At 46.0% G+C, this 25,718-nt stretch overlaps 1 protein-coding gene across 12 annotated transcripts in view; it reads left to right on the top strand.

Moving 5' to 3' along the window:
* Positions 1-25,126, top strand: part of CADM1 (cell adhesion molecule 1) — a 343,297-nt gene extending 318,171 nt beyond the window's left edge. For 6 of the 12 annotated variants that reach the window (XM_067038988.1, XM_067038985.1, XM_067038983.1 and 3 more), the window contains 2 exons: positions 10,332-10,463; positions 12,452-12,997. In XM_067038988.1, the coding sequence (XP_066895089.1) occupies positions 10,332-10,463; positions 12,452-12,570 (251 nt within the window). In that variant the 3' untranslated portion in view covers positions 12,571-12,997. Of the gene's footprint in view, positions 1-10,331; positions 10,464-12,451; positions 12,998-20,024 lie in introns of those variants that run through there. The other 6 variants (XM_067038984.1, XM_067038981.1, XM_067038980.1 and 3 more) reach the window with 3 other exon arrangements.
* The last annotated feature ends 592 nt before the right edge of the window (positions 25,127-25,718 follow it).

The following is a 25,718-nucleotide window of genomic DNA, read 5'->3' as shown; positions in this document are numbered from 1 at the left end:
GAAGATTAGAAACATAGCCGTCCATCAAAGGAGTGTTTTATTTTTGTCTCTTGTTTGTGGTATATTTAGAAGTTTCAAAAACGTTAGCTTGATTTTTGGGGGGGGAAATAAGAGCAAATGAGTCCTACTCCCTGCTTAGAATATCATGCTGAGTATAAGAGTGACTCCTGAGTTCTGATCCTGACCCTAAATAAAACAGCCCTCTGACACAGTGGCAATTGTATCTTCTCAAGGATCCTAAGAAGGGACCAAGTTCTCCTTGGCCCTGATCCCTCTCAGCATATCAGCCAGACAAGGATCACTCGGATATGCAGGAGTCGTTTTTCTCCTCTTTAGGAAAATGGGACTAAATCAGCCCTTATCCCTTCCACAAGCATCATCAATTAAGGAATACTCCGGGTGTCTCGGTTCTGCACCCAAGTCAGAGGCAGCCTTGCTGCAGCTCTATCAATCACCCCTGAGTCGGGAGTGATAAACCAACAACTGTTTGCGTTCATTATAATTTGGTTAAATTAATAATTACGTTGTCCCCTCCCCTCCCCTGTCCAGGAACGCTGCAGTTGTATATTGCGAGGGAGCCATAAGTCAAGTAGAACCCTGATGATCTCTGTCAGGCTGGGGCTGGGCTGCCTTTGCATCTGGTTTGATGAACTAATCAAAAACTGATTAGCACCTTTGTTCAAAGGGGATGCTGATTAATCAATTACTATTGATTGTGAGCATGGCTTCACTCGGCAGCAAAGAGACATCTGAAGGGAAAAAAAAAAAAAAAAAACCCGATAAAAATTGAGCAGCTGTCATAGTGTTTAAATTTATTAAAACAAAATACATTATTTTTTATGAAGCTGTCTTGAAATGGGTCACTGAAGGAGAACATATTGATTGAGAAAGGATGAACTTCTTAAATTTCTGTAGCCTAGAGACTGAATTCAATTATAATACAAGACAAACAGGTTAACACCCGTCTTAAACAGTCCATCAATAAATTAGAGGAGGTGTTGTACATTTAATGCTAAACTGTGGTAATGAATAATATTACCATCCATTCCCTGCTCCATCTGGGTAGAAGTTTCATTCTTTCCTTATTATGGATAAATGTTATATCCTGCGTTTCCTTCACAATAATGATGGTCTGTCTTCTGCTGGCCCCCTGTCCCCCTTCCTCCCCCATACACCACTGCCACGTCAGCTAATGACGGTTTCCTAAACACCATATGGTGCCCCAGCCTCACCCAGCAAAGCAAGTTGCCCAGCTGATCCTCCTCTTTAATCTGCATTTTAAAATTATGCTTGGGTGTAGTTCAGTGGTTTAATTATTGGAGGACCTGGGGAGCTTCTCCAGTTCTACTTTGAACCCTTTCATTGACTTTTTTGGGTGTTAACTTTATTGATGACGGATCCACGAGAGTTTTGCGTTGCTTTATCAATTATATCTGCTGTTTCCCAGTGACAGCTAGTGGTTATTGCCACCCATGTGGAGTAGAATAGCTTCAAGCCTATTTATCCTTCTAATTTATTTTAAAACTTTTAAAAAATGCCTCCAACTGCCTCCCTCCCTTCAGCAATGGAAGGTCCTTCGGGGACTGCTTAGCGGAGTGTGGTGGTAAATATGCCACGTGCCAGGGAATGGCCCTCCGGCACAATCAGAGCAATTCATCAGGCTTCTGCTTTTGAAGCAAAGGCACCAACAAGAAATTTCAGAGCTCTCATGCTTCCCAGAGAGAGACACGTTTTCAACTTTGGCCCTACATACAAGAAAGTGATCTGGAAAAATCAACATCTCCCTCACAGTCCATAGAAAAGTACGGATGGAAGGCAGATTCTAAATGGCTTTGATAATCCATGCCAGGTGTTAAGGAAGAATCTAGGTGAGCCAGCTATAGTTCCTTAAATGGATTACAGAGGAAATATAGGCTCAAAATATGGTCTAGATTTAGTTCATGGAAGCACTTAAAGGCCTTCAGATCCAGATTATCAGTTCCGGGGTGGAGTATAAGACCATCTGGCTGTTGTGAGTGTCCGCAAAGTCTGGCTGAACTTGCTTGAAAAGTGTGTAAGAAACTGTCAATAGATGTAGCATTTGGGGGGACTCTCTCCTTACTGGCTCCCACGTAAAGTATGGCCCAGACTTGGCAAACAGGCAATTGCATTTTTTGGTTAGGCTAGTAATAATAATGATGATGGTAAAGAAAAACATCAAAAACCAGCTGGACTGTGTAGACAAATTCAAGATCTGGCCCCTAAATCACAGGTGAGGTCTAAGTTAGCTTGTATTTGTATAGTATTTGACCGCTCAGGAAGCTTGTACGCACATATGATCTCATTTGATCCGCATTCATTCGACAATTGTTTGAGCTCCTCCTGTGTCCTAGGCTCAGGCCTGGGCACCAGGGATACAACAGTGAACAAGACCAGCCAGGGGCTGGAGCTGCCCCGGATTTCACGTGCCAGGATCCTGCCCTCATACAGTTACATTCTAGTCAGAGAGACAAGCTCACAACACAAGATAATGTCAGACTAATGCTGTGGGAAAAAAAAAAAACAGGGTAAAGTGAAAGTGAGTGACTGGGGCTCAGAAGAGGTGGAGGGTAGCTTAGAAATGCTCACCAGGGGAGGCCGTTGGGACAGCATGAGCCAGCCATGGGGAGATTGACATGAAAATCCTGGGAGGTTGTTAAGGAAGGGGGGTTGTTTACAAATGAGGGAACTGGGGCTCCAGAGGTTAAATAATTTACTCAAGAGACAGAATCAGAATTTAAACATATGGGTCTTCCTGGCTCTTCAGGAAACAGAGACTTAGGTTTGAAGTGAAGCAGGGAAAGTTGGGCTCTCCAGAGCCCATCATGTATAGAGCCACGTGCTGACGACCGGGAAAGATCTCTTCCAGCGTTGAATCATGCTCTTTGCCATTCAAAGGGGACCTTAAACTCTGCTCAGATGTTTTCAGTGCCATTGTCCCATTGATCTCCTAAATTATGGGATGGATTTCCCACTGAGATGGTCCTAAATGCCATGGGAAAGTCTTAAGTTGCAGAAGGTTAAAACATGTAGATTACCTTATTTTAAAATTCCTTTTAGTACAAGGCAGTAGACTGACAAATCATATTGGGTCCGTGCCAGCTTGGCCATGACTTTACCACCACGATGTAAGTTTGAATTTCGTGGTATTGCTGATCTTCCCATAATCCAACATGCTGCTGTTTCCCCCATGGGGAGGAAGGAGACCATCAAATAGGAAATTTTCCTCCAAATTAAAGAGTTGGCAGGCTACAACACAAAATATGAATTCCAGTTCTACAGGTTGGACACTGCTTTGGGGTGACTTCACCATATTCATTAATCCATCCTCACACCCCCAAATGCCTGAGGTCCACTGAAGCATCTTTCTCCAGAGAGAGATCCTAGTGGGAAATGTATGTTTAGAAATACTTTTACAACCCTGTTCTCTTTATCAGATACATACTCCTTTAAGGAAAACTCCAGTCTCGTCCTCAGTGCCTTCCTGTTGCTTAAAATGGAAAAGGCAATCACACTTCTAAGTCCTTATTGTTAGATGAATAGAGAGGACTCAGGAGTGTACCTTGTGGTCTCTTTGGTGATGCTTAATGTCTTTGGGAGGATTTGCATCCTGTTGCATCAAGTCATTTCCACTGCTGGTTACATTAACAAATTCAAGTTACTTGAGAAGGGAGAAAAACCAACATTAAAAAAAATCTTGTTCTCATGTTTAGCTGACAATGAGAACTTAATATCCTGATACTTAAATGGTACACCTGAGTGATAACTTGGACTGGGTGGCCTTCAGCCACCAGGCCCACAGCCTTGACCACCACCCAGGACCACCAGTCACACTGTGTGCCATTCTACATAAATGAAAAGAAGGGGTTTGGTGACTTCAACTCAGCTAGTGTCTATGGGGCGTCTTACCCTCTGAGAACAATGCTGAGTGTGCAGTACGACCCTTGCCCCAAAGAGCTAATAAGTATTTGCCTGGAATCAGTGATTAGAACTGGAATAAAGCCCTCTGTAGGCTTTATTACAGCAGATTTCAATTTGGCAAACACTTACGGAGTGCCTATGATATGCCAAGCCCTGGCCCAGAGAGGCCCCTTCATATTCAGCGACACACTGGCCTCTCAGAACACCCCTGTGAATTGTATGATGGTGCTCCGTGGCTCAGAGGAGCTGATTGACCTGCCTGAAGTCTCACAGAAAAGCAGTGAAGCCCAGCTTGTAGGCCAGATCTGTGGGCAAGTCCAGCGCACTTGCCAGTGGGCCGTACAGGATGTGAGGTGCTAACTCTTCCTGCATCTCCTGTTCGGGCCTGTTTCTGGAGGATAACATAGGCACTGACCGCCTAAGAGCCCCAGGTCCTGATGAACATACAGCCGGGGCCCGTGTGCAGTACTTCTGATTTCAGTGAATGCCTGCGGAGCCCTGGGTGGCAGGATGATGATGATGATGAGGACTGCAGTTTTCCTTTAAGAAGCTTAACATAGTTCCTTTGAAACGATAGCATAGCTGCAGTTACGTTGCTAGAGTGAGATGCAGCCAAGGGGTAGTCCTAGATGCCTGGGATGCTGTATGAGAACCTTCATGATTTTTCTTGCCTTACATTTATTCCTTCCCTTCCACTTCCTCAGAAGACAGAAAAGAAATGTTAACGCTGCACGGAGGCTAGTGGGCTCCAATATATATTAACATCTTAATGGGAAAGCTGTGCATGTACTGTATACATTTACTACTCTCTGACAAGAGGGAATTAAATGTCAGAAGGATTTGTAGCATCTATAATTGAATTGCTGCTGAGAAAAGCAAATCTTAAAGAAGAATAACATATTAGGATTAGCAAATAATGTGGCATTTTGTCAGCGCATGCCATTCAGCTTGTTCCCCTTCAGTAATAAAGTTGTGCTTTTTAAAATGCACACTTATTTTTGTTGCCATGGCGGGAGCTGCAATAGGTGATGAGAATGAGAAGCTGTGGTTTTCAGATGGTGCCAGGTTTGGGGCTTGGTTTTGTTTTGTCTTTGAGGTCAGATTTTGGTTTTGTCTCAGATGTGGAAAATCCACCTTCAGGCTCGCTCTTTCTTTCTAGTAAGAAGTAACAAATGACATCATAGTCGTTAAGCCTCCTATGCAATAGACTAATCCCTACAGCCCTAGGAAGCAGGGGGGCAGCGATTCCACCGTCAACACCGCTTCTCGAAGTTTCTAATTAAACTGACTTGTCTAGCCAGACCTCAGCCCAGGAAAAAAGAGTAGAACTAAAGCAAATGACAGAACTGCTGTGAAAAGTCAACAGTTGCACTTTTTTTCCCAGCTATTCATCGATAGAGAAATTACGGAAGGTTTGAACATACGAATTGTCCAATAAATAGAGGTAGGAAGACCCATCTCCTTAGAACCTCCCCTGTGTTTTAGGTACTAATTTTAAAGATGAGACCTCAGGTAGTTTATAACCTTTGTTTAAAAATAGTATGTGCATTTAAGGGGAGTGTCTAGCTCTCCCCACGTTTTTAAGCGTGCTTTCTAGCCCAGGCCAAGGGTGGGTTGAAAGGTGAAGGAAAGCCAAGGCAGGGTGGTCCTCCCGCCCTCTGCCATGTGCTTGAACCGTATTACTGTATCACACTTCAGCTCCTCCGAGGTGGCAATCTTAGTGTCCGCCTGGGCTGAAGGTAGGCCGGCTGCAGCTGCAGAGGCCAGTCTGCTCAGCAGCCCCTCTGCCAACATCGCTGTCTGCCAGGAGCTCGTCTAGGACATCCTGGCCATTGCCTGGCTATCCACGGATCTCTGCCTCGGGCACCAGAGCTTTTCACCAGGCTTTTCACAGATCCATGATTAAGGCATTCACATGGCAGTGTATGTCAGGCGTCCCGTGCCAGGTGGTAAAGTAGCCATAGCAACCGGGATCTGTTAGGCGGCGTGACTGCCGGAGCCCCTGCACTCAGTCATTCGAGGAGTAAGAACAGGTAGAGAAAAGGAAGCCCCTGCAGGGAGGGGAAGGAGGCTGAAGTTCCACTAGCAGTCACTTTTCTTGTCAGGCCCTAAGGAACGGGCGTCTTTAGAACTCCCCCCTTGCATATTGCCCATGAGGAAAGGGTCAAGCCAGGTCACCTGGCCCAAAGTAAAGAAAACTGAGCCGATTGGGGCGCATCACTCTTGGGAGAGTCTTTGAATTGTTTTGTCCTGGCGGTTTCTAAGATGCTAATGGGAACCCCATGTGGCTGAAGCTGTGACCCAGGCAGTGGTAGCCGACTTAGCATTCTGCAGGCAGCTCGTAAACCCTCACCTGGAGCCAAGTTGTTCCAGCTTTTTGCCCGAAGAAGAGCTAACTAACTCACGAATACTAAACAGTTCATGACTGAGCTGTCCTTAAAGAGTCTCAGGTTACACTTAGAGCCGTAGATGGGGCTGCAGCACGGGACAGTGCAGGCAGGAAAGATTGTGCCCCAACTCTGAGTTGACACTTCCCAGCATCTACAAAGTGCCCCTGAAAATGAGGCTCATGGAAGGACAACGCCTCAGTTACTTGAAGTCCCCTGTGAAGTGATCCGGGATGGCATTCCACACTCCAGTCGGAATGTGTCACCCAAACTTGCTTGATTCTTCAAGGCTGGAATAACCTTTGTGCCATAAATGTACACCAAGTCAAAACGTGGCTTTCCTCTTTGCGATGATGGGGAAAAGCTAAGTCCCAGCAAGACGAACGCTGTTACGCCCGTTACTGAGACGAGCAATCGTGTCTCTTAGAGACAGGAAAACACTCCCTCTAAACCAAAGAGCTGTCCACTTGGCTGAGGATCGGGCATGTTGCTAGTGTTTATTTTTTGGTGTAGAAGCTGAGGACAGCTGTAGAATCTGTACGTTTCCTTCTCTGCCTGATACAGAAAAGTAGCGCGAAATCTGGAGAGGATGTCCCCCGTCAAGTTCATGGGACCTGAGGGAAAGGGTCTGCACCTCAGGAAGAGCAGGATCTGGGGATGATGGTGAAAGTCACAGACTTTCCCAGGGTTTTGTCTTCGAGGTAATCGCTCACAGAACTGGCCAGAGCTTTTGCTCTGTGAGCAGAACAGGAAAGCCCACACAGCCGATGGACTTTGTCAGAGCCGTGCTCCTGCTGGTGGCTGATACTACCCTGCGTTCCAGTTTGCATCCTACTCCTTTAGCCCGGTGCCTCTCTGTGTAGAATCTTGTGTTACTGCTTCGTGCAGTGAGCGAGGCACCAGTGCACAGCATCTAGGGGTAGGTAACCAGCCTTTGACTGTGCCCCTCACCGCCTTGGACCGATCAATGGCACTGTAAAAACTCCCCACCCAACCCACACGTGGACACACAAAAAGGAGTGAGACGAGTCTGGAAACAGGACCACTCTTCATAGTGGATGCCAGGCCATGCCAGGCGCTGGAGGACGGCCAGGACTGCATCAGTGCCCGCTGCAGTAAACCCCAGGGCGGGCCAGGGGTGGGAAGAGGCGGGGCAGAGCTGCAACCCACACTGTGCCCTGTAAATTCAGCATCACTTACCTTCTGAGTCTGTCTGCAGTAATTGAAGGCAGGAAAGATGTCTCGGGGATTAACTGGTGGTAGTAAACTTTCTGATCAAAGTGAGTATCAGAAGATAGCTGGAGAGATTACCCCTATAAATAAGTATCTGTAAAATATGTATCTCCTTGAGGGTAGGGAAGATAACTAGAAGCCAGATATTTAATGTGGGCACGGGGCAGGGAGAAAAGAGCCGCACTGAGCCTCTTCGGCTCTGAGTTCATGGGGAGCAAAGGTCAAAAGAATGGTTTTGGCTGGAAAAATTAATCCCACAGATACATACCCTGTGAGGTTGGTTGGTTGGTTCTTCTTTTATCACAGAGCTTTCCCCTCCTTCCTCATCTCTCCTCCCCATCTCCCTCCCTCCCCCCTGTTCTCTCTCTCTGGTTCTCTTTACCTAGGCTTCTAGAATGTTCCTGTGCCTAGGCATGGAGAAGTCAGTCCTGTAACAGAGGACAGGGGGGTGCTTCCCCTGGTGGGTTAAGCCTGTGCCGGGGCAGCTTCCCTCCCCTCTGTCTTCCTGGGACGGGACCTCTCTTCACCTCTCGCCTCTTGTACCTAAACTTTCCCCGCTGCTCAGTAGCTGGTATCACTTTGCTTTTCTCACCCAATTCTAAGACACAGGGAGTTAGTTGAAAGAGCCTTATCTCTCAATAGGTCTGAAGCTCATGACCATTGGAGATGAGTTAATTCTCATTCCCACAAGATCCCCTATTTTGACAGCTCCCTAAGGAAAGCACAACTTTCTGGCTTTCCCATGACTTTGGTCTCCCCGTGAGCAATTTTGAACGTGTGCAATTGGGGTGAGAGTCTCCAGCGCGTAGAGCACCGTCCTCCAGCAGATACCCCGTGTCCAGGGGCACCCTCCAGGGCACGCTCCCCTTCAACAAGCTCTGTTGTCTTAAAAGAAAAAAAAAAAACACGTTTCCATAGCTGAGTTCTGCCTCGTTGAAATGACTTTCAAGACACGGAGGCTGTTGCCTCTGCAGTAGGCAGCACATTGGCCTGCGGAGGGAGATTCCACAATGCCACATTTCAAGTAGCGCTTATTAGACATGTGGCTGGAGGGGCCCACACATCACAGAGTGGGCTAATTGGCTGCAGTGCACTCCGCCTGCAACCCATCTCCATTCTCCAATTAAACTCCCTTTACCCTGTTGTCCTGGGCGACCCGCTGCTGCCTCTGATTTGGCACTTCTGTTTGGGTTTGGATTGGGGATTTTTTTTTTTTTTTGGTCATCCTTTCAAAGGTAACTTAATGAAATACTTTAAATACTTCATTTTTAAATTTAAACTCTTAATTAAAGCACTTTTCATGGACCCCTCAGTCACGAGTTATTTCCCCACATCCTTCAGTACTTAATCTCAGAGCAGAATTGGAAATATCGATGGAAAGTGTAAATCATGCCCTCCTGCTGAGAGCGTTGTATCAGGTTTCGGCTCAAAAGAACACCATTACCTTTAGCTGTCACGGATCTGTACACTTGATCGATAAACTTCAAATATTATTAGAGGTGGAGGCTTCAGAGATTTGCTCTGTTCTTTGGAGAGAGACAGAGATAAATCTTTCTTAAAAATTGACTCGAATTTGCACTCTCCGTCTTCCTGGTGAAATGCATTTCTCTTAGGCGTCCAGCAACTGCTACGGGGACAGATTTATAGGCCATGTGCTTCTTGTACTGAAAGATTTAAATGGTAAATCCTTCACATATGACTTCACAAATCATGTAAAGTTAAAAGTTTTTTACCGTTTCTGTTGCTGCTGTGCTTAAATTGTAAGGTGCAGCTAGTAAATCATTTTAATGGAGGTGTCATACTTGACTCAATAAAAAAAAAAAAAGACAATGGTTTAGCTTCCACTCCAAAATGTTAATGTATTAATCAACGGGAGAATAATTGTTTTTTACTACATTATAAATCTCGGGTGCCATTAGGATTTCAGCAAGGGGTGATGTAGACACATTCCTAAATTAAAATTGTTTACACTGGCATACGTCCATTCTGCATGGCCATAGCTCATTCGGGGTTCACTTTGGAGTTGTTCCCCAGCCAAACATGTCGTTCCCCAGTCGAAAGAAGACATCCCGAGGGAGTGATGCTTATAAAGGAAAATTAATTGCATCGTGAAGTGTTAAATAAATAAAAGAAAAACCATCTGTGGCAATGGACAATTATTCCTTGCTGTCTTTTTTGAAATAGGTTTTCAGGTTTTTAGACTGAGGCTTACTCCCTCATACATCCCAAAGGTAGCAGGTATGTCACTTGTCTCTAGTCCCCTAATCCTTGTTTTATCTCTAGGCAGCTGGGGCTTTTGAGCTCCTTACTTTTCCCATGCAAATGCCTGGCAGGGAGTAAGTCCCTGGGCATCTCTAGAAAGATGCTCCAGCCACCCCTCCACAGCTCCCATTACAGCCTGAAGGTGCCATTCTGAGCGCCCTTAAATAGTTAGGTGGGCCTCCTGAGTAGAATCTGCAGCTGGATACAGAGAGAGGGCATGCCAAGACCAGGTCAGGACTGGACAGACTCTGTTTCTTCTCTCCCTGCTCCCTAAGCTTGTTTACATGCGTTAGCATCCGATGCTGCTTAGAATGAAATGTCTTGAGGGGGGAGAACAGATCAGTGCAGCACTGAGCAGGTCCCCTCGGTGGAACTTGATCCATCTTGACTGTTCTCTCTGACTCTTCCATTAAGAAAGAAGGTGACCTCTGACCCTGGAGGCAGTGTCACCAGGGCTACTGGTGTCTCGTAATACCCTCTACATCCCTATTCCTCTTCTGATTTCAACAGATTCTCGAGCAGGTGAAGAAGGTGCGATCAGGGCAGTGGATCACGCCGTGATTGGCGGCGTCGTGGCCGTGGTGGTGTTTGCCATGCTGTGTTTGCTCATCATCCTGGGGCGCTATTTTGCCAGACATAAAGGTAAGCCAGGCGCTTGGGCAACCAGGAGGCCTCGTATCACCACGGCGCCTGCCTTTGGGGGACTTTGCAAAGTTGTCCTTGATAGGCAGTTTGGTTTCTGTGGCCACACAGTCTCTTTGATTCCTGAAACTGGGAGAGAAAAAAATAGAAATCGTAGCAGCGGCTGGTTAGGACTCTGAGAGTTGATGAGTAGCACTCCTTGATTTGGATTTTTCTCTAAAGGAAAAGCTTTATAGGTGTGTTATTCTGCAGTTCATTATTGGGGATAGAGTAAAAATTGTAAGGGGCTGGTGTGTGAGGTGTGGTTTATCAAACCCCAAAATGATAAACAGGGAAAAAAAGCAGCTGCATAACCTTGTGCTTTGCGGGATGCAGGTAGACTAGCCCTGCTCCCCGACCCCCAACTCTGGGTAAGCTGGTCACAGCAGCTGCAATACTTCCTTGGTTTGACTTGCCTTAAAAGCCACATAAATATGTATTTTTTAAATTACGAGTGCAATTGATTTAAATTGCCATTAATCATGACACTTACCAACTGTGCCGCCTGGACGGGCAATCATCTTTGGGAAGGCTCCTCCTCTCTGTTCCGTGCTGCTCTGAGCCTTTTCTCTCCTCTCCATGATTTATCCTTCCTTTTGTTTGTCAGCCCTTGTCTTTCTCGGGTGTTTTTCTCAAGCGCTGTGCAGTGGGCTCCCGAGCCTTTCCTATAGTATAAACTCCAGGCACTGGCAGCCTGCTTGATTGTAGAACTCGGGTTTGGGGAGGGTCCCCTGAGCACAGCAACGGAGGTCCAAGGTGTTTGACAATCACCTTTAGAATCCGAAGTGCCCGTCTCGAGCGTAAAACGATTTGGGGCCCTCAGTACCGGGGGTCCTTCAGTGAGTGCTGCCCCTGCCCAGCACTCTGTATACCCTCTGCCCACGCCCAGGAGGCCGTCTGTTTGGCCAGAGAGCAGGGCCAAAGCCTGCACAGCAGCTGAGGGGACCCAGGGAAGAGGGCATACTCTAGAGCAGAAAGGGGCATGGGGGAACCATCTGACCGCCTGCCTTCTCAGACTTGTCACTTTGAAAACTTGAAAATACAACAAACAGATCAGCCTTTCTTACTTAAGAATCTTGGAGAATAGAATACCTAATGGGAGGAGGGTGATTTGATTATGATGGACAGTGGAAGGTCTACCTGTATTTCATACTGAGGTGCAACCCTTGTCTTTCTCCGTGTAAACCATTGGGACTCGCTGATAAAGAGTGTCACCAGCTCTGTAGCGTTCTGTCTATTGTCATTATAAAGTGGCTATGCCAATTAGCAAATCCATGAATCTGGGTCCGGGCTAGAGTGACATCAGGAGCGAGAATCACTTGTTCCTTAAGGCAGATCCCACGCCTTGATTCCGGCTGTTACAATATCAAATTATTTCTCGATCTGGAACCCCACTCTGTGATGGAAGGCAGGAGAAAACCAAACCTACTTGTGCAAGTTGAAGCACATTCTCACTTACGGACAGGCAACAGTGCTTCCCGAAGACGGGAGACGAGGGTTCAGATAAAATGATTTGAGATGACGATAGAACATCAGCAGGGCCCTAATTCATTTATTGGCTAATTGCTCTTCCTTGCTTTGGTCTTTAACCATGTACGTGCACATATCTGGCCATTGGTCCTGGGCGTTTACTGTCAGCAGCTCTCCAGCTTTCTGCATTTTTAGCTCCCACTCACGTCTTCTTCTGCTGACATCCTCTGGTCATAATCACGGCTCTAATGTCTCATTTGCTGAATTATATCGCAGCGGTTCAGTTGGAGTGGTGCCTTTGGAACCCCCGGATCCCCATTTGTCTCACCCACCTCGCTCTCTTCTTCCAATTGTTTTTTCCCCTCTGCTGCCTGCACACCACTTCGGCTGATGATGGCCATAAAGCAGGTTGCCATCTCTGTACCACTTTACACAGAGGCCATCAGACAGTCACGGTGCTTTACCCCTTCATCTTTCAGGTACATACTTCACTCATGAAGCCAAAGGAGCCGATGACGCAGCAGACGCAGACACAGCTATAATCAATGCAGAAGGAGGACAGAACAACTCCGAAGAAAAGAAAGAGTACTTCATCTAGATCAGCCTTTTTGTTTCAATGAGGTGTCCAACTGGCCCTATTTAGATGATAAAGAGACAGTGATATTGGAACTTGCGAGAAAATTCGTGTGTTTTTTACGAATGGGTGGAAAGGTGTGAGACTGGGAGGGCTTGGGATTTGCTGTGTAAAAAAAAAAAAAAGAAAGAAAAAGAAGGAAAGAAATGTTCTTTGAAAAGTACACTCTGCTGTTTGACACCTCTTTTTCTGTTTGTTTGGTTTTTCAATTTTTATTTCTTCCTACCAAGTCAAACTTGGACACTTGGATTTAGTTTGGATAGATTGCAGAAAATTCTGTGCCTTGTTTTTCGTTTGTTGGTTGTGTTCCTTTTTTTTTTTTTTTCTCCTCCCTCCTTTGTACGCATTTATTTTTCCCAAAAAACTTTGGATTTTTTTTTTTTTTTCAAAATCTCCCATTTTGGAATTTGCCTGCTGGGATTCCTTAGAATCTTCCCCCCCGACACACCTTATTTTCTTATTGTTTTTCCTTTCCTTTGTTTATTTTTTTTGAAGTAACTGCTTTCTGTTCAAAATTCAGTTTCATAAAAGGAGAACCAGCGCAGTTTAGATTTCATAGTTCAGAATTTAGTGTATCCATAATGCATTTCTTCTCTGTTGTCGTAAAGATTTGGGTGAACAAACAATGAGAACTCTTTGCTGCTGCCCATGTTTCAAATACTTAGAGCAGTGAAGACTAGAAAACTTAGACTGTGATTCAGAAACTGTTCTGTTTGCTGTGGAACTACATTACTGTACAGGGTTATCTGAAAGTGAGGTGTGTCACAATGAGATTGAATCTGTCTTTAATTCTGTATCTGTAGACGGCTCAGTAGAGATACCCCACGCTGTCCAGAAAGGTTTGGGGCGGAAGGGGCTCCTCCTTTTTCAGTGCCCTAAGCAGACCTGACAGGTGAGGTCTGTTCCTTTTATATAAGTGGACAAATTTGAGTTGCCACAGAAGGGGAAGTAGGGAGGGGGGAAAGACAGTTCTGCTCTGGTTATTTCTGTTCCAAATGATTCCATCCACCTTTCCCAATCGGCCTTACTTCTCACTAATTTGTAGGAAAAAGCAAGTCCGTGTCGTGTGCGAATAACTGAATGGGACAGGGGTTTTTTTGGCTTTGTTTTTGTTTTGTTTTGTTTTGTTTTCCTTTGTGCTTAGTTAGGAAGGCAGTAGGATGTGGCCTGCATGTACTGTATATTACAGATATTTGTCATGCTGGGATTTCCAACTCGAATCCGTGTGAAACTTTCATTCCTTCAGATATGGCTTGACAAAGGCAGGAGGTACAAAAGAAGGGCCAGTATTGTTCTCAAACTGGTCTGCTGTCCATCTCAGTTCTCGAAAGGTCAGAGCAGAGGTGGAAAAACAGCATGTAGGGATTTTTCAGTTACTTAATCAAAACTCAAATGTGAGTGTTTTTATCTTTTTACCTTTCATACACTAGCCTTGGCCTCTTTCCTCAGCCTTAAGAACCATCTGCCAAAAAATTACTGATCCTAGCATGACGGCAGCCGTAGCGCATAGCTACTAAAATAAGTTACCTTGAACATATCTTAGATGGGGAGCCTTGGGAAAGGGTAGAGGAGTCAAGTTACCATTTACATTTTTTTAAAGAAATGTGGGGATTTTCACTGAAACGTCCAGGAAATCTAGAAGTAGTCCTGAAGGACGAAAACTAAACTCTTACCATATGTTTTGGTAAGGCTCCAGACTCCAGTCCCTATGGAAAGATGGCATCAAAAAAAAAAGATAGATCTATATATATATAAATATATATTATATAACATTTTCAGTGAGTAATTTTGGATTTTGCAAGATGCATTTTTACTATTGTTACATTATGTGGAAAACTTACGCTGATTTATTTAAGGGGAAAAAAAAGTGTCAACTCTTTGTTGTTTGAAAGCGTGTTTATTTTTCTTGTCTTTATTTTAACCTTTGATAGAACCATTGCAATATGGGGGCCTTTTGGGAACGGACCGGTATGCAAAAGAAAATCCATATTGAGCAGCATTTTGTTTTCCCCTCTCCTATCCCTAGGCACTTAACCAAGACAAAAAGCCACAACAGACATCCCTTTTTCAGTGAATTTTATAATGTGCAGCTCTATTCCGAGCCCTTAGCACCCATTCCGACCATAGTATAATCGTATCGAAGGGTGAGAACCATTTAGCATGTCGTTGAAAGGTTTTTTTCAGTTGTTCTTTTTAGGGAAAAAAAAAAAAAAAAACACGAAAATAAATACCCCAAACCCTACTACCATTGCTCACTGAATTGGCATCTCATTTTGGGGACCTCCCATCTTTCCGTTTTGAAAAGTGTACAGTAGTGCAGTGCTCCTGATGTGACTCTATGGCTTACAATGTTGACATGTCTCAGGTTCATGTGTTTTGATTGGTGTTTTCCGTCTCAGGTAGATTGCAAAGTGTAGGCCCCATGCATTGGAAAAAGATAATAATAATAATAAAACAAAGCAAAAACAGGAAATTATGGATTTTAGTTGTATATTGGTTTATGTATTTTTTTCTTAAGTATACAGTGCACTGTTTGAAATGTATTGTTGAGTATTACTTTGTACAGGTTAATCACTTTTTAGAGTGAAGAAAGAACAAACTTGTTTTTTGTGTTTTTTAAAGGAATATAAAATAATGAAGGATGTATAATTGATGCCAAATAAGCTTGTTCTTTAGTCACACCAACGTCCGACTTTTCCCTTTAGGCAGTTCTGTTTTTGAGGTGTACATGAACGATGTTACGGTGTATGAAACTCCATATCCATATGTTCCATTCCCATTTTGTATTGGTTCATGTATACCATTTTTACAAAAAAAAAAGAAAAAAAAGAAGTACTATAAAATATCTGTCTTCTTAATAAAAAAATTAATGTTACCAAGTGACCCTTTTTTCTCATTATGGACTTCTTACGGACGTCTCGGCCTGGGAGAAGATGGGCCCCTGGTCCGGCTTCCTCCTTAGCACCTCGCGCAGGGCCAGGAGCACAGGCAGGAGGTGCTAGGAGGTGCTGCCGGCTGGGCTTCTTGGGACCGCCTCCTCTCCTCCTCTGCTCATCCTTCCTGTCCTTGATCTCTCCTCCCCTCTCAGCGGACAGGTGGGCCAGGTGTTCTGGCATCGCAGACTCAGTCATCTGTGCAGGTGCGCAGGCTGCAGTGCGGGCCAGCCCGGGACGGCCCCTCCCATGGATGCGTCTCCCACCGTCGCTCCCCTATTTCCACCCAGCACCCCACACCCACCCACCCCTGTGTTGGCTGCTCCACTTGTCTCTTCCTTTGGGATTTCGTGTCTTCACAATTCATCCTTCTTCATTTCAAGTTCTCTCTCCTTTAACAAAAAAGACGTGATCTGCAGAGGACGAGCCTGGCCACCAACGGAAGATTGTTCTCACTTACTGTTTAGGCTGCTGGGGCTTCCGGGCCGGGTGTACAGCAGGATTCAAGTCTGTCACCGTCCCCCTTGCCTTGCAGGCCGAGGCGAGCAATGACGGCACTTCATGGTGACTGATCTTTCAAATGCTCAGATCACACGTGAGCCACCCCGAATGGCCCTTTCCCACCGTTCACCCAGCTGTGTCTGAGTTCCCCTTTTCTCTCTTGGGCAGGTGGTGGGGAAGGTTCAGCAGTGGGAGAAAAGGTAAGCTCCAGAAAAACCAAAGGCTGCGTACTTCGTTTCAGCCCTTCCATCCTGGCCTGGTCTCTCACCTGTCTCCGTAAAAATCTTCTAATTGGACATGCAGTTACCGGGCGCCTGCTGTATGTTCAGCATCGTGAGAAAAACGATCTTACACGAAGTGTAAGATCATCTCTGGAGACCGACCGGGGCATCGGTTACACCCACATAAACACATGAAATGGTCCCCAGCTGTGGGGGGCACCCCAAATATGGTTAAGGGGCCCAGAGAGTGCCGTGGAGATTTCTTGGAGAACGGAAATCAGTGAAGCCTGGAGAGTCAAGACAGCTTCCTGGAGGAGCTGGGATTCCAGCTAGACCTTAAAGGATGGCTAGTGGAGAGCGAAGTGAGTCGGAGGTGTAGACGGCAGTGAGCCCAGCCAGCCCGCTGATTCGCATGGGAAGAATAAAGCAAAATCGAGCGAGGCGTGGAGCGTGGGATCCGTCTTCTGGCCGTTCTCAAAGTCCAGACAGGAGTCAAGATTTCAGGGGCCTTTCCCAGCCTCTGCCCCAGGGCAGGGAGCAGTGGGGAGCCCTGATTCATTGTAGCTCTGTTAAAAGACCTATAGGCGGTAGAGGCTAGAGATCAAGAGTACGTGCTAAGAGACAGCCTGGCTTCCGATCTCCACTCCACCGCTTGTTAGCTGTGAAACTTTGGGCGAGTTCCCCAACCTTGGCCAAGGCCAAGGCCCAGCCTTGGTCTTCTGCACTGTAAGGGAGGGGTCACCGTGTTAGGAGAGAGAAGTGAGATTGGCAGTTAAGTGCTGTGTGAATAATATGCCAGATGCAGAGCAAGCATGTTACATGTTAATCATAATACAGGATAGAGGCAAATGGTGGTTAAAGAGACCGAGGTTACCCAAGGCTACCAAGAAGTGGTCACGACTCAAATGAAGGGAGCCATCGGGGTTCCTGTGGACACCTCGTGCCCTTGTGAAGCTTTGCCTTAGCATGTTGAAGGACCCCTTTGTCCTCACCACTCACTAGGGTAATTATTCCAGGCCACGTGGCCCGTGGTATGTTTAGTGTCCCCAGCCCTCTCCCCTTGTCTGTAGCGTGAGGCTCCGGATTCAGCTGCGACCTGCAGAGAAGGGGGACCCAGGATGTTCAGTGAACGGAGGCAGATGTGAGGTGGCAGCTTGCTGCACTTTTGCCGCTTGAGTCCCACAGGGTATGTAAGGGGAAGTTGCCAGAAGCAGTCCACATCAGCAGGAGCTTGATAAGTTGCCCAGTCCTTCCTTTGGTGTGCGAGTGAAAATGGTCCTCATTTCCTCCAGAGAGTTTTCATGAATTTTGGCCTGCTTGCCTTCTGCAAATACATCAACTGGAACCCCGAGGTGCTATGCGGATGTTAATTGGCGCAATCTTTCCCTGTCCTCCGTCTACTGGCAATGTAATCCTCGTACTGCTGTGGACTTAGTCCACAGAGAAATGTTCCTTTGATTCTGTCATCCAGAGCTTTAAAGCAACCAGGCAGTCACCATGCTACAGGTGGAAGGACCCTGCTTAAGTGAAGCCATTTTGTTTCGTTATAAAATTATGCCCAAGACCCTTTTTATACTCACACCTTTTTGCCAGGGTGCCAAGTACATGGCCCTGAGTCATGAAGAGCTGGCTGCCAAATTCCTTCAGAGTGAAATTTGTATCCACAGCTGCACATGTATGGTTTGGAAATATTTCCAGGATGAAGTACTTGGGTGTCCTGACACACTGTGCAGGAGAAGGGGAGGGGACTCTTGGCCGTCGTCCAAAAGACTCTGTGGGCAATACATTGCAGTCAGTCGTAGGCATGTAGTAGGCACGTCGCAGGCACGTAGCAAGTAGTAGATCATTACAGGGAGACAGCCCAAGCATCTGGTTGCCCGAATCTCATTTTATGCTTAGTCTGAACCGGTCACCAATTCTGTATTTCAACCTTGACATTTAGAAGTCCATCCTCAATATAGGTAGCTTTCGGGTTGGCCTTGAACAAGTTAGCCAGCCAGCCCTGAGTTTATTGCTGTTAGTCCCATTGTTCTCAAGGACCCGCTGGGACAGAATATCTGTTCTTTCCTACAGAGAATGACATTTTTGCTAATGGCTAAGCAAAGCCTCACCATTGCCCACATACATTGTGAGGGGCCTTCAGAATGAGGTATGGCATGTTGCAAAAATTCAAACCATATTCCTTGCGTTGTGTTAATCTCAAAATTGTGAAGTGTGCCTCCATAAGAGCCACATGGCATCCCCACACCACATCGTGACACGTGCCAGCAAGAGGGTGTTAGGCACAAGGATAATGTCAGCACCCCAAAACTGAGACTTGAAAGCCAGAATCTTCTGTTTTCAAGTCTTCTAATCCTCTGCTTCCAGGCTTTTCTGTACACAGAAGATGTTATCTGGGTTTTTTGTTTTTATTTTTCCTCCCGAAGCGAACATAACATGTCTACTGCCCCTGGTGGTCAGTGCAGGAAATGCAATTAGGACCGTCTATATTTAAATACAGAATTAATTCTAGCAAGGAACGGGACTTAAAAAGTCTACTGCTTTTTTCTCGTCACACACACGCACACCCACTATCAACTCCCACTTCACTCCCTCCTAATCCTGGGAGGTGTTGAGCTGTGGGTGGTGATTCTGGGGAAAATGAAGACGACCCACTGAGGGTCAAATCAACGCAGGACTCCAGCTGCCCTCCAGACGTGCACTGCTCACAATCATATTTCAGACATGATCGCCTTAAATCTTCCGTTAAGTGCTATCTTCTCAGGTTAATTAATCACCAGGCTTAAACTTGCTGTTACCAGCAGGGAGTCCATCCTAAAGTCAGCAATGTTACGATTGCATCTTCTAATACTGTTTATCCTGCATTAGTGTTTACTTAGGGGGAAAATTGATCCGTAATTGATATTTCAGTCTTCCAGAGCTGGTGTTGGAAGAGCGTAATGCACGCCTTTAATAGCAAGCAAATATTTAAATCCCTTAATGGTTACCGAATATTGAAATGTGTGACTTTATTACTCTTTTTGGTTTGTTTTCTCTGTGGTTGTGTATTTCATCATTTAAACTTGCAACGGATGCTGGCAGGCTCCAGTCTAGCTAATCCACAAAAGCTGTTTGCCCAGACACAGCAGCCCTGATTAAAAAGTATTGCTATGGAAGGGAGCCTTCTGTACTAATCAGTCTCTGTTAGCTAGTGACGAAATTACTATCCATTTCTCTCTCTCTCTCTCTCTCTCCCTCTCTCTCTCTCTCTCTCTCTCTCTCTCTCTCTCTCTCTCTCCCTCCCTCCCTCTTTCTAGGCCTGTTTTCTCTAACCTCCTCTCCCAGAATAAAGTGATGGGGGCAGCTATAGTGTTGCAATTAGGAGCATGAATCTTTTATCGTTTGGACAAGGAAGGGAAAATGCCATTACTGTCAACCGAAATGTCCTACTTGGGTTTTTTTGCTCCTACTTCCCTGCCAAAGCCCATTGCTGCTGCTGAAAGTGTATAACATTCACAGCTGTTCTTGATGGCTTGATTCTTAACACAGCCAGAAATGTAGCCCGGGAGATGCTTAAGACAGTTTATGGAAAATAATAGATTTCCTTGCAGAGACACCAATGCATCAAGAAGGGTTTTGAGTCACGCTAGACCCAGCCAAGATCACCAATTTTCTCCCTCTCTGGCTTCAGTAACAGAGGCTATTGCTTAAAAAAAAAAAAAAAAAAAAAAAAAAAATCAGGCCCTCTTGAATCCTCTGTGTTTTCCCGGTTGGTTTCTATCAGCACCCACAAGTCTCTGGCTACGGCGGCCTCTGTCTCACCACTCATCTCCAGCAGCCGTGAGATCTGACCAGAAGCAGCGCCTACAGAAGTGGAAAGGAAGGGATGCTGCAGAGAGGAGAAGAACTCCCGGAAGAGCCAGCCACTGAGAGCTGAGACTAGGTCCACCAGCTGGGCTCCAGAGACAGAGGTGGCCATGTTGAAGGCCACCGCTACCGTACTAGCTCAAAGGTGGGGTCCTTCCCTGTGTGGCATCCCCACGTGGCCATCAGGAATGCCAAGAAGTGGTGTAGGTAGTTCCGCTGAGTTTCAGCCAGCCAGCCCCGTCACCATGCTGCCTCCCTGACCCAGCCCTTAGTTAGGAACCTCTGGGAAGGAAACACCCTCCCCTTGGCAGGTCAAGAGGGAGTAGCTTCTCGGACGCAATTACTTGGAAGGCTACAGGGAGGAAACAGCAAGCAGTGCATCACAAGGTTGCAGCTTTCAGACTGTTCCTGCAAATGCATGTCAAAAGCCATGTGTTTCTTCACCCCAGAGTGCGTCCCCAGTCGTGCCAGAAGGAAAGGTAGAGGCTACCACCAGCCAGATCTCCCTCGTCCTTCTGCCCAAGGTGCAGCCACAAACACCCCCCAGCCGAGTTGCCACCACTCCCCCACTGTTTTCATTCTCAGCTTCTCCTAAATGGGAACCATTAATCATACTAAACTGTGCAGTCATTCCGTGATAAGGAGAACGCTGACGGCAAAAATCATTCTCCTTTGTTGTGCCAGGCAGGCAAAAGGCAGAAGTATTAGCTTGTTGCCCTGCCTGGCTCCTTGCAAATGCTGACCGTGTGTTTGCCCACGCAGCTGCCTCTATGCACACAGCTTATTTTAGCACCAGTCTAAGGCATCCAACTGTTGACAGAATACGAGGCGCCCAGCCACCTCTTCCTTGGTCCGAGGACCGCCAGTAAACTTGTAACTGTGGGCACTCCCTGAAGTCTTTCCCATCTCAAGGGCCCCAGACCCGGGGGAGAGATGCTGTGGGACCCGGGGGAGAGATGCTGTGGGACTCGTGGAAGACCCGAGGTGGCCTCAGACGGGGTGAGCTTGTGGGGTAAGCTATGCCACCAACCACACACTTCTGCCAGCTGAATTTTGGGAAGAAGCCAGGTGTGGGTACCAAGGAGGTTTTTGGCCTTTCCAAATTTGATGTCTGCTTTGCTTTCAACAAGCCTCTTTGTAAGCCACCCCTTCTGAATTAGAATCATTTTCCAAAAGCTCTTAAGCTATGATTAATGCCAGAGCTGTTTTTAACAATCATCCTGCCAGTCTTAAGCTGTAGTCATTTTCAATAATTTGGAGTGCTCAAAGGCAAGCCAGGAGTTTGTTGACAGCAAAACCCATAAGAGCACAGCCAGGCAGCCACTAAAGATGGAAAAGCCAAGGGACCATTTGGGCTTAGCTGGCTTTCTGCTCCCAGAGTTTCACCACTAAAAGTGTGATTGAATGCTCACAATGCATTAAGGATCCAACTGTGAACATGGCTTGGTGAGAGGGCTGCCAGCCTAGCTTTTGTGTGAACAAATGAGCGTGTTTGGAGGGCTCCTGGTTTACCTATGGACGCGTGTGGTTCATTCACGCCACCCCCAAACCAGAGAACCCTCATTTGTCTTCCCTTTGCCAACATCAAAAACTGGGAAAGAAAAGTAGTTGCTTTGCTCTGGGGCTGTTTTCTTCCTATGAATGCTGAGCAAGTCCTGAGCCAGGATTCAGGAACCCAGCTCCATGGATGGCCCCGGCCATTTCCCCAGCCATGTGTATTAAACTAGTGTTCTCTTTTTAATCTTGGCAATTTCGTGCTAGAGTATCCATCTGTTTGAAAGCCCAAACTGAAGCTGTGGCTTGAAATGTCCATGATCACAGATTTACTTAGACTCGGATTCAGACGGCACTTATTTCTAGCTCATTACTTCCTCCAGTAGGAAAGGGTCAGCTCTGGGTGATGGAGTTTAACCCAATGAATGTGGTGTGATTGATAGATGTCTGTGTCTCAATCCAGCACTAGCTGTTACATAGGTTCTGTTGCTAACCAGGAAGAATACAGATTTCTGTGTGTAGCTCGGAGCTTTCATGAGCTAACTTCCAATAAACTCCCTTCAACCATGAATCACAACTGGACACCCAGTCCAGCGTCCAACATGGCCTTAGAGGCACCTGTCATGTTCCCCCTTGGTCCCTACTGATTTCAAGGCCCTTTCTTCTGAAGCCAAATGGACAGATTTCTAGGGTTTGGTCTCTGGGTCATGTTTCTGTTTTGGCCAAAGAGAAACACATAGTCTACCAGTGACTCTCCACATCCCTGCTCTCCCCACCTCTTAAAGAGTTTTGCTGGTTTTGCCTGGCCACTTTTCAAGGGCCCCGTTGGGACTTAGCACCTGCCTTAGGATCACAAGGCTTTGGGGAAATGAAAAGTGTCCCCCAAACCTTCTTCTTCTCTTATATTCCCTTTCTCAATGAATAACCATCCTCATTCAGCTGAACCAGAAACCTGAGAGTCATTCTTGATTCCTCCCTCGCCCTCATCTCCCACTTCCATCTGGTTCCTGAACCCTGCCCGCTGCCCGCTAAACACTTCTCCAAAGTGACCCAGCCTCATCATTTCCATGTCATGCGCCTGGTCCAGGCCCTTTACCTTCAACGGCAGGAATGCAGTGGCCTCTTCTCTGGTTCCCCAGTGCCTCGGCCCCTAGCTCCATCATCAACCCTAACTGGACTGAATGGGGTCCCTCCCCTGCTTGGAAACCATTCTTGGTTAACCTTAGACTGCAGAATACAATAAGTCCCCTACGTATGAACCTTCGAGTTGCGAACTTTCAAAGATGTGAAAGTGCATTTGCATGTCCAAGCACGTAAGTTAGTTCACGTGTCGTGTCTGGCATACGTTGTCACATGTGTGCATCCTCTACGAGTGGTTGTGCTTTTATGTACTTTACTGTACAGTACTGTATAGAGTGCAGTAGTGCAGTATCGTTATTTCAAGCCCAGGATGTCCGGAAGCAAGTGTAAAAGCAGCGGTGGCGTAGCTGGTACTACTGTACTATAAGATTAAAAATGTCTTCTTTATTTTTTGTGTTTGTTTTTATGTATTATTTGTGTGAAAAGTATTATAAACCTATTACAGTGCAGTACTATATAGACGATTATGTTAGTTGGCTACCTAGGCTAACTTTGTTGGATTACGAACAAATTGGACTTAACGAATGTGCTCTCAGAATATAACTGGTTCGTATATAGGGGACTTAACTGTAAATCCAAATGCTCACAATCTGCTATCAATTTAGTTTGGCCTTTCAGTCCTACCCTGTGACCCTCCACCTCCACTCACACCCCCTGCCCCCCGACCCCTACCTGACTTCCCCTCAAGTTCCATTTCATCTCTGGTCACACCTCTGTGCCTTGGAACATTTCGGGAGCATCTCCTCCCTTAGGTTACTGCTCTGTGCTTTTCCAACCTCTCGTGCTTACTGCAATTCATGTCCTTATCACATATCTGAACTGCTTGTTTACCTTTCTGTCTCCCTCAATAAAACAGTAAATTCCTTGAGAATAGAGACTGTGTCTCATCCGGAGCTGGAAGCCAAGCACAGTATCTGGCCCTGTGCTCAATAAATTATTGAATAATCAGAGAGAGTTTTTTTTTATCTGTGGTTGGATTGGTCTTTCATCTGTTTGTCTTTTTTCCTGGAAATATCCTGGTAAGGCCTGCTTTCTTTCTTCTTTCTAACCAGCAATTCTATAGTTTCGAGAACCCCCTCTATCTGCTTTGTAAATGTTTGTCTCAGTGTGGTTTTGATTTTGTTTCTTGCTGTCCTAGTCAACATTCTTTCTTTTGCATCTCTCCCTTCTTCTAGCCCTCTGGGCTGTTTTAAGGTCAATATGTGTAGTGCCTATGTCTTATAAACATTTCAAGAGCCTGGAAAGAAAAAAATATGAGCTCCGAAAGACAGAGAAGGAAAGTGTACAATCAAAGTTATTAAATGTTTAAATATCTACAAAACCATACCATTGTCAACCAGCCAACGGCAACCAAACTGAACTGGTAAATAATCAGGAATAAATTGTATTCAGTGCGGGATTGTAATGTATTTGATACATTGTGGGCCCAGCTTCCTTACAAAGAGGTCTTGGGGCCTGCAAAGGTTTAAAACAAGGCCACCTCTCTCTGTTTTCCTTTCTTTCCTTTTCCTCTCTCTTCTTTCCTTTTTTCTTTTCCTCTCTCTCTTTCACCCCTTCTCATGTTCTTTCTCCTCTCCTTCTCTGAATCTCTCACCCCAATCCTGGGTACATAGACCAGGTTCTGGAGAGAACCAACCAGAGAAAGGCCCAGACCCGCCAGGTGGGCTGAGTACAACTGTGGTGTGAGCCATCAAGCCCTCCTGGAAGGCTGACACTTTGAAGAATCTGATACGCATACTCAGAAGCTCGGGATGGAAAGCCAGGCTGACCCAAATAAGCGTAGAACCCTACACGTTGTCACTAGCAACTACTTTTCCTGGTTTCAGCAACTGCAGTCTGTGAAGACCTCTGATCTGCACACCCAGCTTCCATTCTGTAGAGCAAATTGTCAGCGTGGACATGTTGGGCTTTGGAGGGCAAGTGACTTCTCTGCCCTGCTGTTATCTTCTGACTTGGGGGGGTTGTTTTGTTGTGGGGGGAGGAGGGGGTAGGCTGGTGGTGGTGAGATCTGACTCAAGGAACCAGTATTCATGAGTACTGTTTCCAGCTGTGCCTCTGATTCAGCCTGTGACCTTGGGCAAATCGCTTCCTCTGTGGGCCCTGCTCTCCAGCTATAAAGAGCCTCCACCCCAAAATGTTTCCAGTTACTTGTTTGTGAAGTACTTTGACATCTAAGGTCCAAAGCACGGTCAAGTACTGCCGTTGTTATAGTGCATTTAAAACCCCAAGTAAAATGTGTTGTCAGCTTTTGAGTGGAAAATTAAAAAGGTGTTGTAATTGACAACGAATTCCGCTGTTGCTTTACGGTATCCTTGCCATGCTGAAATCATCCCGTTTTTGCCATTCTTCTTTAAAAATAAATAAAGGCTCCTTTGTGATGAATGGATTTCATTTGGCAAATAATTTTGACTTGTGTAATTACTTCTGTGACTTTTCTTAACAACTTGGCTTAGCCGAAGAAAGCCTCACCTCCCCCCACCAACACCCCCCCCGCCGCAACTGTCCTCTGTCGCTGTCGCTCCATAAAGTAATTGTGTAATTAAGAAGTGGCTGGAGCATCACGTTTCTCTATATTTTAAGTTGGGAGTCTGACTTTGACTCCCCGCTTGCTGGAGTGGGTGAGCCAGCCGGTTATTAAAAAAACAATTATGCTGTTAAAAAATCAGGAGCTCCACAAGTGAAGAGCATCGATTGAAGAGAGCTGGTCAGTTATCACCAGAAGGTCCTGACAACACACTAATAGGTTTTTCTGAGGATCCAATAAAATTTTCTAGGCAGAGGCTTGAGGTGTTCCACATGGAATAATGCTTGTCCTGGCCAGTATCGATTTCAGCGTGGCTCTCCCCTCTTTCCCCTCTTGCTGGCACACACTCTTCAGCTGCTGCTACCTTTTTCTTTTCTTTTCTTTTTTCTAATAAAGACTTGAGCATTGTATTTCGTGTTAACAGTTTGATGGGGGAGGGGGCTCCTCGAAAGC

This window comes from Kogia breviceps, chromosome 7, assembly GCF_026419965.1.
Source record: "Kogia breviceps isolate mKogBre1 chromosome 7, mKogBre1 haplotype 1, whole genome shotgun sequence".
NCBI classification, from domain to species: Eukaryota; Metazoa; Chordata; class Mammalia; order Artiodactyla; family Physeteridae; genus Kogia; species Kogia breviceps.
The sequence above is the reverse complement of the archived record's forward strand: the minus strand, read 5'-3'. Positions and strand labels throughout refer to the sequence as shown.